At 47.3% G+C, this 13,866-nt stretch overlaps 1 protein-coding gene across 2 annotated transcripts in view; it reads left to right on the top strand.

Moving 5' to 3' along the window:
- INO80D (INO80 complex subunit D) overlaps positions 1-13,866 on the top strand; it is a 70,985-nt gene that overhangs the window by 26,585 nt on the left and 30,534 nt on the right. For both annotated transcript variants that reach the window (XM_084780918.1, XM_084780919.1), the window contains exons 5-6: positions 2,895-3,625; positions 10,353-10,461. In XM_084780918.1, the coding sequence (XP_084637044.1) occupies positions 2,895-3,625; positions 10,353-10,461 (840 nt within the window). The remainder of the gene's footprint in view (positions 1-2,894; positions 3,626-10,352; positions 10,462-13,866) is intronic.

The raw sequence follows: 13,866 nt of genomic DNA, 5'->3' as shown, positions 1-13,866 counted from the left end.
GGGGGGGGGGGTACTCATGGCCCATGTCAGCTTTACTTCCCACGGTGTGTGTGTGTGTGTGGGGGGGGTACTCATGGCCCATGTCAGCTTTACTTCCCACGGTGTGTGTGTGTGTGTGGGGGGGGGGTACTCATGGCCCATGTCAGCTTTACTTCCCACGGTGTGTGTGTGTGTGTGTGTGTGGGGGGGGGTACTCATGGCCCATGTCAGCTTTACTTCCCACGGTGTGTGTGTGTGTGTGTGTGTGGGGGGGGGTACTCATGGCCCATGTCAGCTTTACTTCCCACGGTGTGTGTGTGGGGGGGGGGTACTCATGGCCCATGTCAGCTTTACTTCCCACGGTGTGTGTGTGTGTGTGTGGGGGGGGGGTACTCATGGCCCATGTCAGCTTTACTTCCCACGGTGTGTGTGTGTGTGTGTGTGTGGGGGTACTCATGGCCCATGTCAGCTTTACTTCCCACGGTGTGTGTGTGTGTGTGGGGGGTACTCATGGCCCATGTCAGCTTTACTTCCCACGGTGTGTGTGTGGGGGGGGTACTCATGGCCCATGTCAGCTTTACTTCCCACGGTGTGTGTGTGTGTGTGGGGGGGGGTACTCATGGCCCATGTCAGCTTTACTTCCCACGGTGTGTGTGTGTGTGTGGGGGGGGGGGTACTCATGGCCCATGTCAGCTTTACTTCCCACGGTGTGTGTGTGTGTGGGGGGGTACTCATGGCCCATGTCAGCTTTACTTCCCACGGTGTGTGTGTGTGTGTGTGGGGGGGGGTACTCATGGCCCATGTCAGCTTTACTTCCCACGGTGTGTGTGTGGGGGGGGTACTCATGGCCCATGTCAGCTTTACTTCCCACGGTGTGTGTGTGTGTGTGGGGGGGGGGGTACTCATGGCCCATGTCAGCTTTACTTCCCACGGTGTGTGTGTGTGTGTGTGGGGGGGGGGTACTCATGGCCCATGTCAGCTTTACTTCCCACGGTGTGTGTGTGTGTGTGTGTGGGGGGGGTACTCATGGCCCATGTCAGCTTTACTTCCCACGGTGTGTGTGTGTGGGGGGGGGGGGTACTCATGGCCCATGTCAGCTTTACTTCCCACGGTGTGTGTGTGTGTGGGGGGGGTACTCATGGCCCATGTCAGCTTTACTTCCCACGGTGTGTGTGTGTGTGTGTGGGGGGTACTCATGGCCCATGTCAGCTTTACTTCCCACGGTGTGTGTGTGTGTGTGGGGGGGGTACTCATGGCCCATGTCAGCTTTACTTCCCACGGTGTGTGTGTGTGTGTGGGGGGGGTACTCATGGCCCATGTCAGCTTTACTTCCCACGGTGTGTGTGTGTGTGTGTGTGGGGGGGTACTCATGGCCCATGTCAGCTTTACTTCCCACGGTGTGTGTGTGTGTGTGTGGGGGGGGGGTACTCATGGCCCATGTCAGCTTTACTTCCCACGGTGTGTGTGTGTGTGTGTGGGGGGGGGGGTACTCATGGCCCATGTCAGCTTTACTTCCCACGGTGTGTGTGTGTGTGTGTGTGGGGGGGGTACTCATGGCCCATGTCAGCTTTACTTCCCACGGTGTGTGTGTGTGTGTGTGTGGGGGGGGTACTCATGGCCCATGTCAGCTTTACTTCCCACGGTGTGTGTGTGTGGGGGGGGTACTCATGGCCCATGTCAGCTTTACTTCCCACGGTGTGTGTGTGTGTGGGGGGGGGGGTACTCATGGCCCATGTCAGCTTTACTTCCCACGGTGTGTGTGTGTGTGTGGGGGGGGGTACTCATGGCCCATGTCAGCTTTACTTCCCACGGTGTGTGTGTGTGTGTGGGGGGGGGGGGGGGTACTCAGGCCCATGTCAGCTTTACTTCCCACGGTGTGTGTGTGTGGGGGGGGGGGTACTCATGGCCCATGTCAGCTTTACTTCCCACGGTGTGTGTGTGGGGGGGGTACTCATGGCCCATGTCAGCTTTACTTCCCACGGTGTGTGTGTGTGGGGGGGGGGGGGTACTCATGGCCCATGTCAGCTTTACTTCCCACGGTGTGTGTGTGTGTGTGTGGGGGGGTACTCATGGCCCATGTCAGCTTTACTTCCCACGGTGTGTGTGTGTGTGGGGGGGGGGTACTCATGGCCCATGTCAGCTTTACTTCCCATGGTGTGTGTGTGTGGGGGGGGTATTCAGGCCCAGGTCAGGGGTGTGTTATAAGGTTTTGGTGAAACATCAGGAACTTAAGTGGTGTTGGAATATAATGCTTTTTCCCTTAAGAAACATTAAAGTAATCTTCAGACTTTCGATGAGTTACTTTGTTATGATAGAGAAGATCAAGGCTGTATGAGGCACACTGGCCAAGTTCCTGTCGGGTGGACAGACGGGCGACTTCTGCGATTGGGCGGTTGGCATAAGCGCCTTATCATCCTTACACAGTTGGGGATAGCTTGAGGGTAATGACAATTGTTGTTGTTTTATAGATTCTTGCTGGGCAGCCCAGACTAATCTAGAACGCAGGCTTCTCCTCCCTAACTCTTCTGACATTACAGGCTCGTGCTACCATACAGTTCTGGCTGTGACTTTTGTTTGTTTTCAAGACAGGGTTTCTTTGTGTAACCCTGGCCCTCACTCTGTAGACCAGGCTGGCCTGGAACTGGGAGATCCACCTGCCTCTGCCTCCTGAGTGCTGGGATGAAGGTCACGTGGCACCCTGCCTGGCTGGCTACACTGTTCTTGTGCTTTTTAAAGACCCTGATCCTCCTGCTTCCACCTCCGAAGTGTGAGAATCACAGCCTGGGCTACCACAGCCGGCCTTGGCCGTCTGATGATTAGTATATGTGGCGTCACTATGTTTTGTCCTGTGGGCTTCTGTGTTCTACTTTGTATATGTGTGAAGAACACTCTCCCGTGTGTGTGCATTTCTGCAGGTACTGCAACAGCCACTTGCAGGTACTTGGCTTTATCCCGAAAAAAGAGAGGAAGAAAAAGAATGATCCGGTAGATGAGGTGAAGGTCAGGCACCAGATGGATGCCATGGCGTTTAGCCTGACGGTGCCCACCCTGGCCTTGAAGATGCCCAATGGACTGGATAGCATGTCCCTCTCTCCACCTGGGGCAAGGGTTCCTCTCCACTACCTGGAAACTGAGTTGGAAGACCCCTTTGCTTTCAACGAGGAAGACGATGACCTAAAGAAAGGGGCAACTGTGAGAAAGAAGTTGCAGAGCAAGTTGGCTCAGAACCGGCAGCGCCAGCGAGAGACAGAGATTTTAAAAGTTCGGCAAGAGCACTTTAGTACCCCTCCCGCGCCTTCACAGCAGCACGCCCACCTGTCACCTCTATCCACTTCTTTAAAACCTCCAGCACCACCACAGGGTTCAGTCTGCAAGTCACCTCAACCTCAGAACACCAGCCTACCAATGCAGGGAGTGGCCCCCACCACACACTCTATAGCACAAACAAGGCAGTCCTCGCATAAGAGGCCTCTGCCCCTCCTTCCCTCCAGTCGGGCTCCTGCCTCAGACACCCCTAGGACTGACCGGGTCCTCATGAAAGCCAGCGCCTTCTCTCCACACTTCTCCTGTATAAGCCGACTGCAGAGACTGGTGAAACTGTGTACCCAGAGGCATCAGCTGGATGCGGACCTGTTTCCTCACCTAGGTGAGTTGGCCCCTCTCCTTTGCTGTATCTAATTGCTGCCATGAGATGTGTCTGTCACAACTGTGTGGATTTCAGCAGACCACCCACAGTAAACATGTTTCCGGATGGGAGGTAGTTGGATGAGGAGACACTGGGTTGAATTGGCCATTTAGAATTTCTGTTAAAGCTTTTGAAAGTTACATTTTTGAAATCTTAAAAATTATTTTTGACAATTTCAGTTTGCACAAATGTATTTTCATTGTACTTAATCCTCCCATTGCTTTGTCTTGTCCCCTCTTCCAGGGAGCCCTTTTCTTTCTTACAAGTGCCGTTTCTACTTTGTATTGTTTTTGTTTTGTTGGTGATGCACTAAGTTTAATTAGCTTTGCTTCCTGAGCATAGAGGCAGTCAAAGCTTTCATTAATGCTTGTAGCAGTATATAAAAAAGATGGTTGTGTTTGCTTGTATCCTCTGTGAGATCAGTATCTGTGTGTTCATTAAAGCGTTTGGTCTAAAGAGGGCCTTGCTATGTTGCATAGGCTGGCCAATTCTTAGCTCATGGGATGTGCCTCTCTCAGCCTCGGCATCTTTTATTAAACTGCGTGGGATGTAGACACTGCATTCCTGTCTTGCTGTGGTAGCATCACTACTATCTGCCCATAGTTTCTTCCTTTAGATCTGGTGAGTAAGCTAGGCACAGTGCCACATGACTTGGGAGGCAGAGGCAGGAAGATTGTTCCAAGTTTGAGGCCAGCCTGGTCTCCATGGTGAGTTCCAGAACAGTCAGGGGTTTGTAGTGAAACCCCAAACCCATCATTAAGAAATTCTCATGGGGGCTGGAGAGATGGCTCACAGGTTAAGAGCACTGACTGTTCATCCAGAGATCTGAGTTCGGTTCCCAGCAACCACATGGTGGCTCACAACCATCTATAATGTGATCTGGTGCCCTCTTCTGGCACGCAGGTGCATATTGCAGGCAGAACACTGTATATACAATAAATAAATAAACCTTTTAAAAAATTCTCATCATAATTCATGTTCAAAACTAACAGAATAAGAAAATGCTAACAACAAAACTTATTGTTTTAAACTTAATATAGTGTGTGTGTGTATGTGTGTGTGTATATGACTTTCAGGAGTTGTTTTTCCATCATGGGATCTAGGGATTAAATTCAAGTTAGGGTTTATAAAAATGCTTTTACCATTGAGCCAGATAAAAGTTCTGTTATTTTTTTGAGGGGGATGGGAGGGTCTGTTTCGAGACAGGGTTTCTCTATATAGCCCTGGTGTCCCGGCACTTGCTTCATAGACCAGGCTAGCCTCTAACTCAGAGATCCTCCTGCCTGTCTCTGGAGTACTATGTATATATGTGTGTTCATCTGTGGGTTTGTTCACACTTGAGTTAGGTGCCCAGAGTCCAGAAGAGAATGTTTGAGCCTCTGGAGCTGGAGCTCCATGGCTGCTGAGAACTGAACTCAGGTCTTCTGTAAGAGTAGTGTGTGTTCTGAACTGCTGAGCCATCTCTTGAACCCCTAGTGTGTTATGACCTAAAACCCTATGTGCAGGAAGAATTCCTTATTTGCTTCATATGGTAGCATTAGAAATGCAAGTTAAGGATGTGAGTAGCAGAAGAAATATGAGTGGTCATTGGACCAGTGAGAACATCATTTCCTATAATAGGTGGGGAAATACAACAGTGAATTACCACATTAGCAAAAATCCTGTTGATGAGCACATATTTACCCATTGCTGGTGAACAGTGTGACTGTCAACTAGTCATTTATCCACTGCTGGTGAACAGTGTGACTGTCAACTAGTCATTTATCCACTGCTGGTGAACAGTGTGACTGTCAACTAGTCATTTACCCACTGCTGGTGAACAGTGTGACCGTCACCTAGTCATTTATGCGCTGCTGGTGAACAGTGTGACCGTCACCTAGTCATTTATGCGCTGCTGGTGAACAGTGTGACCGTCACCTAGTCATTTATGCGCTGCTGGTGAACAGTGTGACTGTCAACTAGTCATTTACCCACTGCTGGTGAACAGTGTGACCGTCACCTAGTCATTTATCCACTGCTGGTGAACAGTGTGACTGTCAACTAGTCATTTATCCACTGCTGGTGAACAGTGTGACTGTCAACTAGTCATTTATCCACTGCTGGTGAACAGTGTGACTGTCAACTAGTCATTTATGCACTCCTGGTGAACAGTGTGACTGTCACCTAGTCATTTACCCACTGCTGGTGAACAGTGTAACTGTCACCTAGTCATTTACCCACTGCTGGTGAACAGTGTGACTGTCACCTAGTCATTTATCCACTGCTGGTGAACAGTGTGACTGTCACCTAGTCATTTACCCACTGCTGGTGAACAGTGTGACTGTCACCTAGTCATTTACCCACTGCTGGTGAACAGTGTGACTGTCAACTAGTCATTTATCCACTGCTGGTGAACAGTGTGACTGTCACCTAGTCATTTACCCACTGCTGGTGAACAGTGTGACTGTCACCTAGTCATTTACGCACTGCTGGTGAACAGTGTGACTGTCACCTAGTCATTTATGCACTGCTGGTGAACAGTGTGACTGTCACCTAGTCATTTATGCACTGCTGGTGAACAGTGTGACCGTCACCTAGTCATTTATGTATTGCTAGTGAACAGTGTGACTGTCAACTAGTCCTTTACCCACTGCTGGTGAACAGTGTGACTGTCACCTAGTCATTTATCCACTGCTGGTGAACAGTGTGACTGTCACCTAGTCCTTTATCCACTGCTGGTGAACAGTGTGACTGTCACCTAGTCATTTACCCACTGCTGGTGAACAGTGTGACTATCACCTAGTCATTTACCCACTGCTGGTGAACAGTGTGACTGTCAACTAGTGATTTACCCACTGCTGGTGAACAGTGTGACTGTCACCTAGTCCTTTATCCACTGCTGGTGAACAGTGTGACTGTCAACTAGTCATTTACCCACTGCTGGTGAACAGTGTGACTGTCACCTAGTCATTTACCCACTGCTGGTGAACAGTGTGACTGTCAACTAGTCATTTATCCACTGCTGGTGAACAGTGTGACTGTCACCTAGTCATTTATGCACTGCTGGTGAACAGTGTGACCGTCACCTAGTCATTTATGTATTGCTAGTGAACAGTGTGACTGTCAACTAGTCATTTACCCACTGCTGGTGAACAGTGTGACTGTCAACTAGTCATTTATGCACTGCTGGTGAACAGTGTGACTGTCAACTAGTCATTTATGTAGTGCTGGTGAACAGTGTGACTGTCACCTAGTCATTTACCCACTGCTGGTGAACAGTGTGACTGTCAACTAGTCATTTATGTAGTGCTGGTGAACAATGTGACTGGCTGTCAACTAGTCATTTATCCACTGCTGGTGAACAGTGTGACTGTCAACTAGTCATTTATCCACTGCTGGTGAACAGTGTGACTGTCAACTAGTCATTTATGTAGTGCTGGTGAACAATGTGACTGGCTGTCAACTAGTCATTTACCCACTGCTGGTGAACAGTGTGACTGTCAACTAGTGATCTACCCACTGTTGGTGAACAGTGTGGCTGTCAGCTAATTAAAATAGGTATTTGGGGGTTCTGACTCGTACCTATGGCCTAGCACTTGGGAGGCTGTGACAAGAGGATTAACTTGAGCTTGAGGCCAGTCTCGGCTATAGCGGAGACCCTGTTTCACAGGAACAGTACAGGGACTGGAGACATGGCTTGGCAATTAAGAGCTCTAGCTTCTCTTCTTTAGCACCTTAGTTTGGGAGACTCACAACTACCTGTAATCCAGCTCCAAAGGATCTGCTCCCTCATTCTGCTCTCTGTAACACCTGCACCGGTATGACATACTCTTACATATATACATACATTAAATTTTTTTCCTTTTAGATAAAACTGTATGGAGAGAGTCTGGGTTTGATTCCCAGTACCCACATGGTGGCTCACAGCTGTCTGTAGCTCTAGTTACAGATGCTCTTTCCTGCCTCCATGGACACTAGGCATGCACATAGTGCACAGACATACATGCAGGCAAAACACTTAAACATAAAATCATAAGATAAAACACAAAACTATACAAATGCAAATACATGTATAAATGTATGCTGTTATATAGCTATAGATATATAGCTGTCAAGCTCACTTTTGGGGTAAATAGCGAAATGTAAGAATATATGTGCAGGGTGTTTACTGTAGCATTGCTTACAGAAATAACCATCTGACATGTTGACTAAGCAGTGGGAAGCTTACACATTATTATACAACTGTTATGAAAAGTGAATGAGATCTGAGTGGGTTGTGTTTAATATGACTTAACAGGTGCAAGAAAGTCAAGAGGAATTATGTTATTCTATTTTGTAAAAACTAAGCAAACAAAAGGAACTAAGCAAGAGCATCAGTATAGCCATTGGTTATGTATATGGGTAGATATTTGCCTGGGTGAATAGTACATATCACCAGGCTGTATACATTGCCTACCGTGGAGAATGGCATGGGTCGGGTGGGATATGTGGGGATGTGTTTTACTGTAATGGGAATAGTGAGTTTTCTTTTATACCTCTAAATTATTTCACCTGTTATTATCTGAATAAAACTTCTGGATTATAGTGAGCAAAAATAATAAAATGTCCCGAAACCTATTAAATATCCATTGTTATGACCTTAGTAAATTCTTTAAAGTAGGTTAAATTGAGTTCCTATTATACATACTTATTAATAACCTTTTTATCTTTTTTATTTCTTATTTTTGTTTTTTTCAAGACAGGGTGTCTTTGTGTAGCCTTGACTGTCCTGGACTCACTTTGTAGACCAGGCTGGCTTTGAACTCACAGCGATCCACACCTGCCTCTGCCTCCCGAGTGCTGGGTTTAAAGACGTGCACCACCAGTGCCCGGCTCATAACCTTTTTAAAAATCTTGCATAATAATGGCTGGGCATGGTGGCGCATGCCTTTAATCCTAGCTCTGGATTAAACCCTGTCTCAAAAAAACAAAAACAAAAATATCTTACATAATAATGTATTTTCAAGTTAATTTTTTTCATATATATATATATATATATCACAATTTGTTATGGCTGAATTTAAGTTATTTCTAGTTTATATTACCTTAAACTATTAGAGATGTACAGCTTTGCAGCAGAGTAATTACTGTCATATCTATAATTTTTTTTTCTTAAAATATATAATGAAACCCAGAATTGCGTGAATGATGTGGGGGCCAGACTGCATGCTGTGGTGTGTGTGTGACGTCAGAGGACGCCTTAGTGGACTCAGTTCTCTCCCACTTTCCCTTGGGTTCCAGACATGAGACTTGCTCATCAGCCTTGTGCAACAAGTGTCTCTAACCTCTGAGCCATCTCACCTTCCTCTTTCCTTTTTCTATATGTAGAAAGTGTATGTATGTGAGCACATGCACATACAAGGCCATATGCATTCACATGCGTGTGGAAGCCAGGTCTGTCCTGGCTGTTGTCCTCCAGTGCGCTCTGCTCTATCATTCCTATGCACGCGCACACTCACGGACCCCACTGAAAACAGTTAAAACAAAGAAAACGTAGTGAGTTCATGGGCAGCCTAGCCTACATGAGAGTTTGCCTTGAATCTAATCTAATCTAATCTAAGATAATCTAAGCAAAGCTAATCTCACTAAGTGAAACCTAAACTCTGTGAGGCAAAGCAGCTTATTCAAGTGGCAGCTAGAGCAGTCATCAGTCTCGCCTCATCCAGCAGAGGGGCTTCCCAGGCGAGCCCTGCTTAGTTACACTGTGTGCTGGACAGACTCGGAGTTGAGGTATAACATAGCAAATCCTTTTTTAACAATAAGAGCCCCTGTAAATAAAACTGTCTGCTCACCTGCACCCCGCCTTTCCATCATCCTTCGTAGCGAGGAAGCAGCAGCCACCCTCCTCGCACTGACACCGTTGCCAGCAGTGTCACACAGCTCTACGCAAGCAGTGTCTCAGTCAGATTTTGAAGGTAGTGTTGGCATGTGGGACTCCTGAGCAGTTTTTAGGGACTCTGAGATTTACAGACAATATTTAGTAATATAGTTGAATGTTTGTTAATATGTCTTATTAGCCAACGTTTATCTTGCATTTATTTACTTGCCTTTTCATTCGATTTTCTTGAAGCTTTTTTTTTTTTTTCCAAGACAGGGCTGTCCTAGCCTCACTTTGTAGGCCAGGGTGGCCTTGAACTCACAGAGATCCCACCTGCCTCTGTCTCCCGAGTGCTAGGATCAAAGGTGTGCGCCACCACACCCAGTTCTGTTGAAGCTTTTACTGATAGCTAATCTGTAAGACTGATTTTTTTGGGGGGTGTGCATATTTATTTTGTTTGCTCGTGCCATACACATATAGACGTCAGTACAGTTTGAGGAGTTGTTTCTTTCCTCCCATGTGGGTTCTAAGGATTGAACTCAGGTCATCAATTTTGACCACAAATGCCCTTACTTCTGCTTTGTTTTGTTTTTTTCAAGACATGGTTTCTCTGTATAACCTTGCTGTCCTGATTTGTAGACCAGGCTGGCCTCGAACTCACAGTGAACAGTGATCTGCTTTCCTCGCTTCCTTTGTGCTGGGTGAGGCAGGCGCCACCTCGCCCAGCTCTTCACTTTTTAACTGAACGTTTTACAGCAGGAGAAACACATCCATCTTCATGGTGCCCAACCTTGTGCTAATCTACACCCGTTAATGTCGTGCCTGACCTACCGTTTGCGCTGTCTGCTGCAGGGCTGGACTGGTCTGAAGAAAGCGGAGAGGAGCTGGAGGACGCAGACCAGGCCTCACCATATCAGGTCGCATGGTCCATCCGAGAAACCCTCAGATATGAAAGACACACGTAAGCTTTCCTTTCTAGTTTTATTCTTGGATACGTAGCAATTTGCCTTTCTTCCTGTGTGTGCTAATGTTATTAGGAATCCTGCTGTGCTATGACTAGGTATAGTTAGGCAACGTTATTTCAGTTTGGGAAGAAGTGGATTATATTGGTTGAGCAAAGTTAACTTTGAAGTTTTCTTGCTAAGTTTGTTTCCCTGTCTTTCCCACTCACTGATGAATAGAGTTTGATAGAATAGAATTGAAAGGGCTGTTGGAGGTTATCTGATGTAATTTCATCTTATAAAAGTAGAAACCTACCAAAGAGGCTAAGGAACTTGGTGAAGATGGCTTTGAGCGAGAGTCCTGCCAGGCTTCGCATCTCATGCTGTGAGAGCTAGCAGGAGATGGGCGCACTGTGTGGCCTGGCTGCCTGGAACTTCAACTCACATTGAGCCTCCTGTCTCTGCCTCCTGAGTGCTTGCTCTGTGAAATGGTGTGTTTCATGTCACTGTCTTCTGCAGGATCGGTCCGTTCTGTAATGTTTGCCTTGTGCTAAGTGCTTCTGAAGGGGACTCTTCTCAGCTCAACTCACCTTATCAAAAGCTGGTTCAGTGTCCTGTAGCCCTTGTCGGTGTCTTTCCCGGTGTGCAGGTGATGAGTGTGCATCGTCTTAGAAATCAGTAGTGCAAAATGAGATCTTTTACTGACCACCTCAGCAGGGTAAAGAATGTAGTGCACCAGGAGCGAGCCGAGTGACATCTTTGTTGGTGAGGCCCGGAGATGATTACCTGTGCACTCGGCTACTCATTTATTTAAAGGTTTGAGGTTTACATAAATGCCCAACAAAACAGAGACCAGAGCATTCGACATCTGACACAAGTCCACCCCTCAAAGTTCCCAGTCTCCTTTTATCTTATGGCTCTTGAATTTGTAGGACTAAGAATGCAATAGATTAGTACAACAGGAAATGGAAAATGATTCAGTAGAGATGGATTATAAAGTGAGGCTTCTTGGAAGTAAATTATAGTCAAAAGCTTATTTGCACATGGCACTGGGGCAAGAGGAGTTAGTTGGGTTTTATTAATAGGCAGTGCCAATAATTTGTACTAGCATATGCGTCTGTGTCTGTTCTTGGGTTTGGTTTACCTGCACCCCCACCCAATACTATTTCTGCCCCACTTAGCCCCTAGAGAGCACTGGGAATGCTGCAGTTTTTACTCATCCAGGTTCCATGTCATGTTTCAGGACTGTCTTACCTCTAGTGTGCTCTTTGAGATGGAGCACAGGACTGTTAAGCTTAGCTTTGTAGTTACAGACCCATCAGTCATGCGTCATGCCCACCAAACTTGACTTTGGATATTTGGGGTCAGTTGCACAGGTGGTGAGTTACCTAAGTGAATGCTCAGCCTAGAACGTGGGGAATGAGTGACAACAAATGGAAGCCTTTTCTAGTTTAACTCCTGTGATAGCCTGACCATCAGTTTGGGGGCTGATCGCTTTTGGTTGGAAGCAGTGTGATTCTGTTTCTGCCTTTCATTCTTGTAGAATTGTCACAACGACAATGCCTTCCTCAGTTTCCTTCCTCTGCAGAGAATTTCACACTCCTGGCTGCCTTGATGGCCACAAAACCCTGGTTTTCTAGTTTTTACTTTGCTTTGATATATGCCCCCTCCCCCTTTTTTCCCCTCCCAAGATAAGGTTTCTCTGTGTATCCCTAGATATTCCGGATCTCACTCTATAGACCAGGCTGGCCTCAAACTCACAGCGATCTGCCTGCCTTTGCCTCCTGAGTCCTGGGATTAAAGTTGTATGACACCATTGCCCAGCCTACTTTTCTTCTTTTAGCAAATAATTATCTTACTCCTTGCCCGGCTTTAGTGTAGTGTGTGCATGCATGTCTGTGTCTGTGTGCATGCGTGGGCCTCCCATGTGGAGGCCAGAGCAGGCTGTCAGGTGTCCTGCTCTAGCTCTCTCTGCCTTACTCCTTTGAGGTTGGGTTTCTCACTGAACCCGAGGCCAGGCTGGTTGTCAGTGAGTTCAGCAGGTCCCTGTTTCCAGGCAGTAGTAGGGTTACAGGTGTGTGCACCGTGCCCCCTCCTCCTTTTGAGATTTATGGGTGGTTGAGAGGCACCGTGTGGCTACTGGGAATGGGGACCAGGTACTCTGCAGGCACAAACGCTCCCTTAGTCACGGAACCATCTCATCTCTTCACTCCCATCCTTTCACATGGCCCCTGGGGATCGGGGCCCTTGCGCATACACAGCAAGTGCTCTTGCCCTCGAGCCCCTTGCTACCCATTGGCTTCCTTCCTTTTTGTTTGTTATAACAGGTTTTTCTGCATAGCCCTGGCTGTTCTGGAGCTCACTCTGTAGACTAGGCTAGCCTCAGACTTACAGAGTTCCTCCTGTCTCTGCCTCCTGAGTAGCTGACTGCTGGCATTAAAGGTGTGCACCACCAAGTCTGATTGGCCATTTCCTTAAATAACTAGAAAGAGTCTTCTGTCTTTGACATAAAGTTCAACTCTTCTCCCATCCTCGCTTTCTGGAAGTTGAACCTCTTGAATACTAGACAAACGCTGAATTACGTGTCAGCCTTTTTCTTTTTTTAATTTTGGGACAAGGTCTTGCCAAGTTGCTCAGGCTGGGCCAGAATTCACTCTGCAGGTCAAGCTGGCCTTGAATTTGTGATCCTCCTACCTCAGCCTCCTAAGTAGCTGGAATTTCAGGCTGTGTCACCAGGCTTGGCGCTGAACTCTTTAACTTGGCATTAGATAGACAATTTACCTGCCCTCACTCATTCTCCCCCATAGCCTTATTAGCCCAGCTGCTCAACACATGCGTTTGCTGCCTGTCTCCCAAGAGTGTTCCTGGGTGTGAGGTCTCCTCATCTCCATCCTCAGCATGGATGCTTTCTTCAGGGTTAGCTCTGCTGCTGTCTCCTTTGTAGACTGAGCCTTAGGTCTAGCAGCAAGCATCAGTGACACTTTCCCATACCTGTGCCATCAGCGTTTTGTCATGCTCTTAGGGTGCTTATAGCACTAATTGGCCCTGCTAGAACTCTGAAGTATAGACCTACAATGAGACTCTGAAAAACAGTTGAAAACCAAGCTTATTCTTAGACTCTGCCTTATAAATATTCTGACACAATAGAGGCTGGGGTAAGTCCTGGGAGTCTAAGACTTTAAGATACTCTTAGATTTTTCCCTCCCAGACACACACTGGGTAGCTGGGGCTAACCTGAAACGAACTGTGTAGTCTAGTCCAAGCTAGCAATGAATTTGGATTTGCAAGATTGTGCCACTGTGCCTGGTTAGATCCCCCATCCCCTGCCTCATCCTTTGTGTTTGTTATGGTTTTGTTTGTTTGTTTGTTGCAACAAGGTTTCACTATGAACCCCAGCTTAGCCCTGAATTCAAGGCAATCCTCCT

Source organism: Acomys minous, assembly GCF_964271855.1.
Source record: "Acomys minous genome assembly, chromosome: 4".
Classification (NCBI taxonomy): domain Eukaryota; kingdom Metazoa; phylum Chordata; class Mammalia; order Rodentia; family Muridae; genus Acomys; species Acomys minous.
Note: the sequence above shows the minus strand (reverse complement) of the source record. Positions and strands in the feature narration are given on the sequence as shown.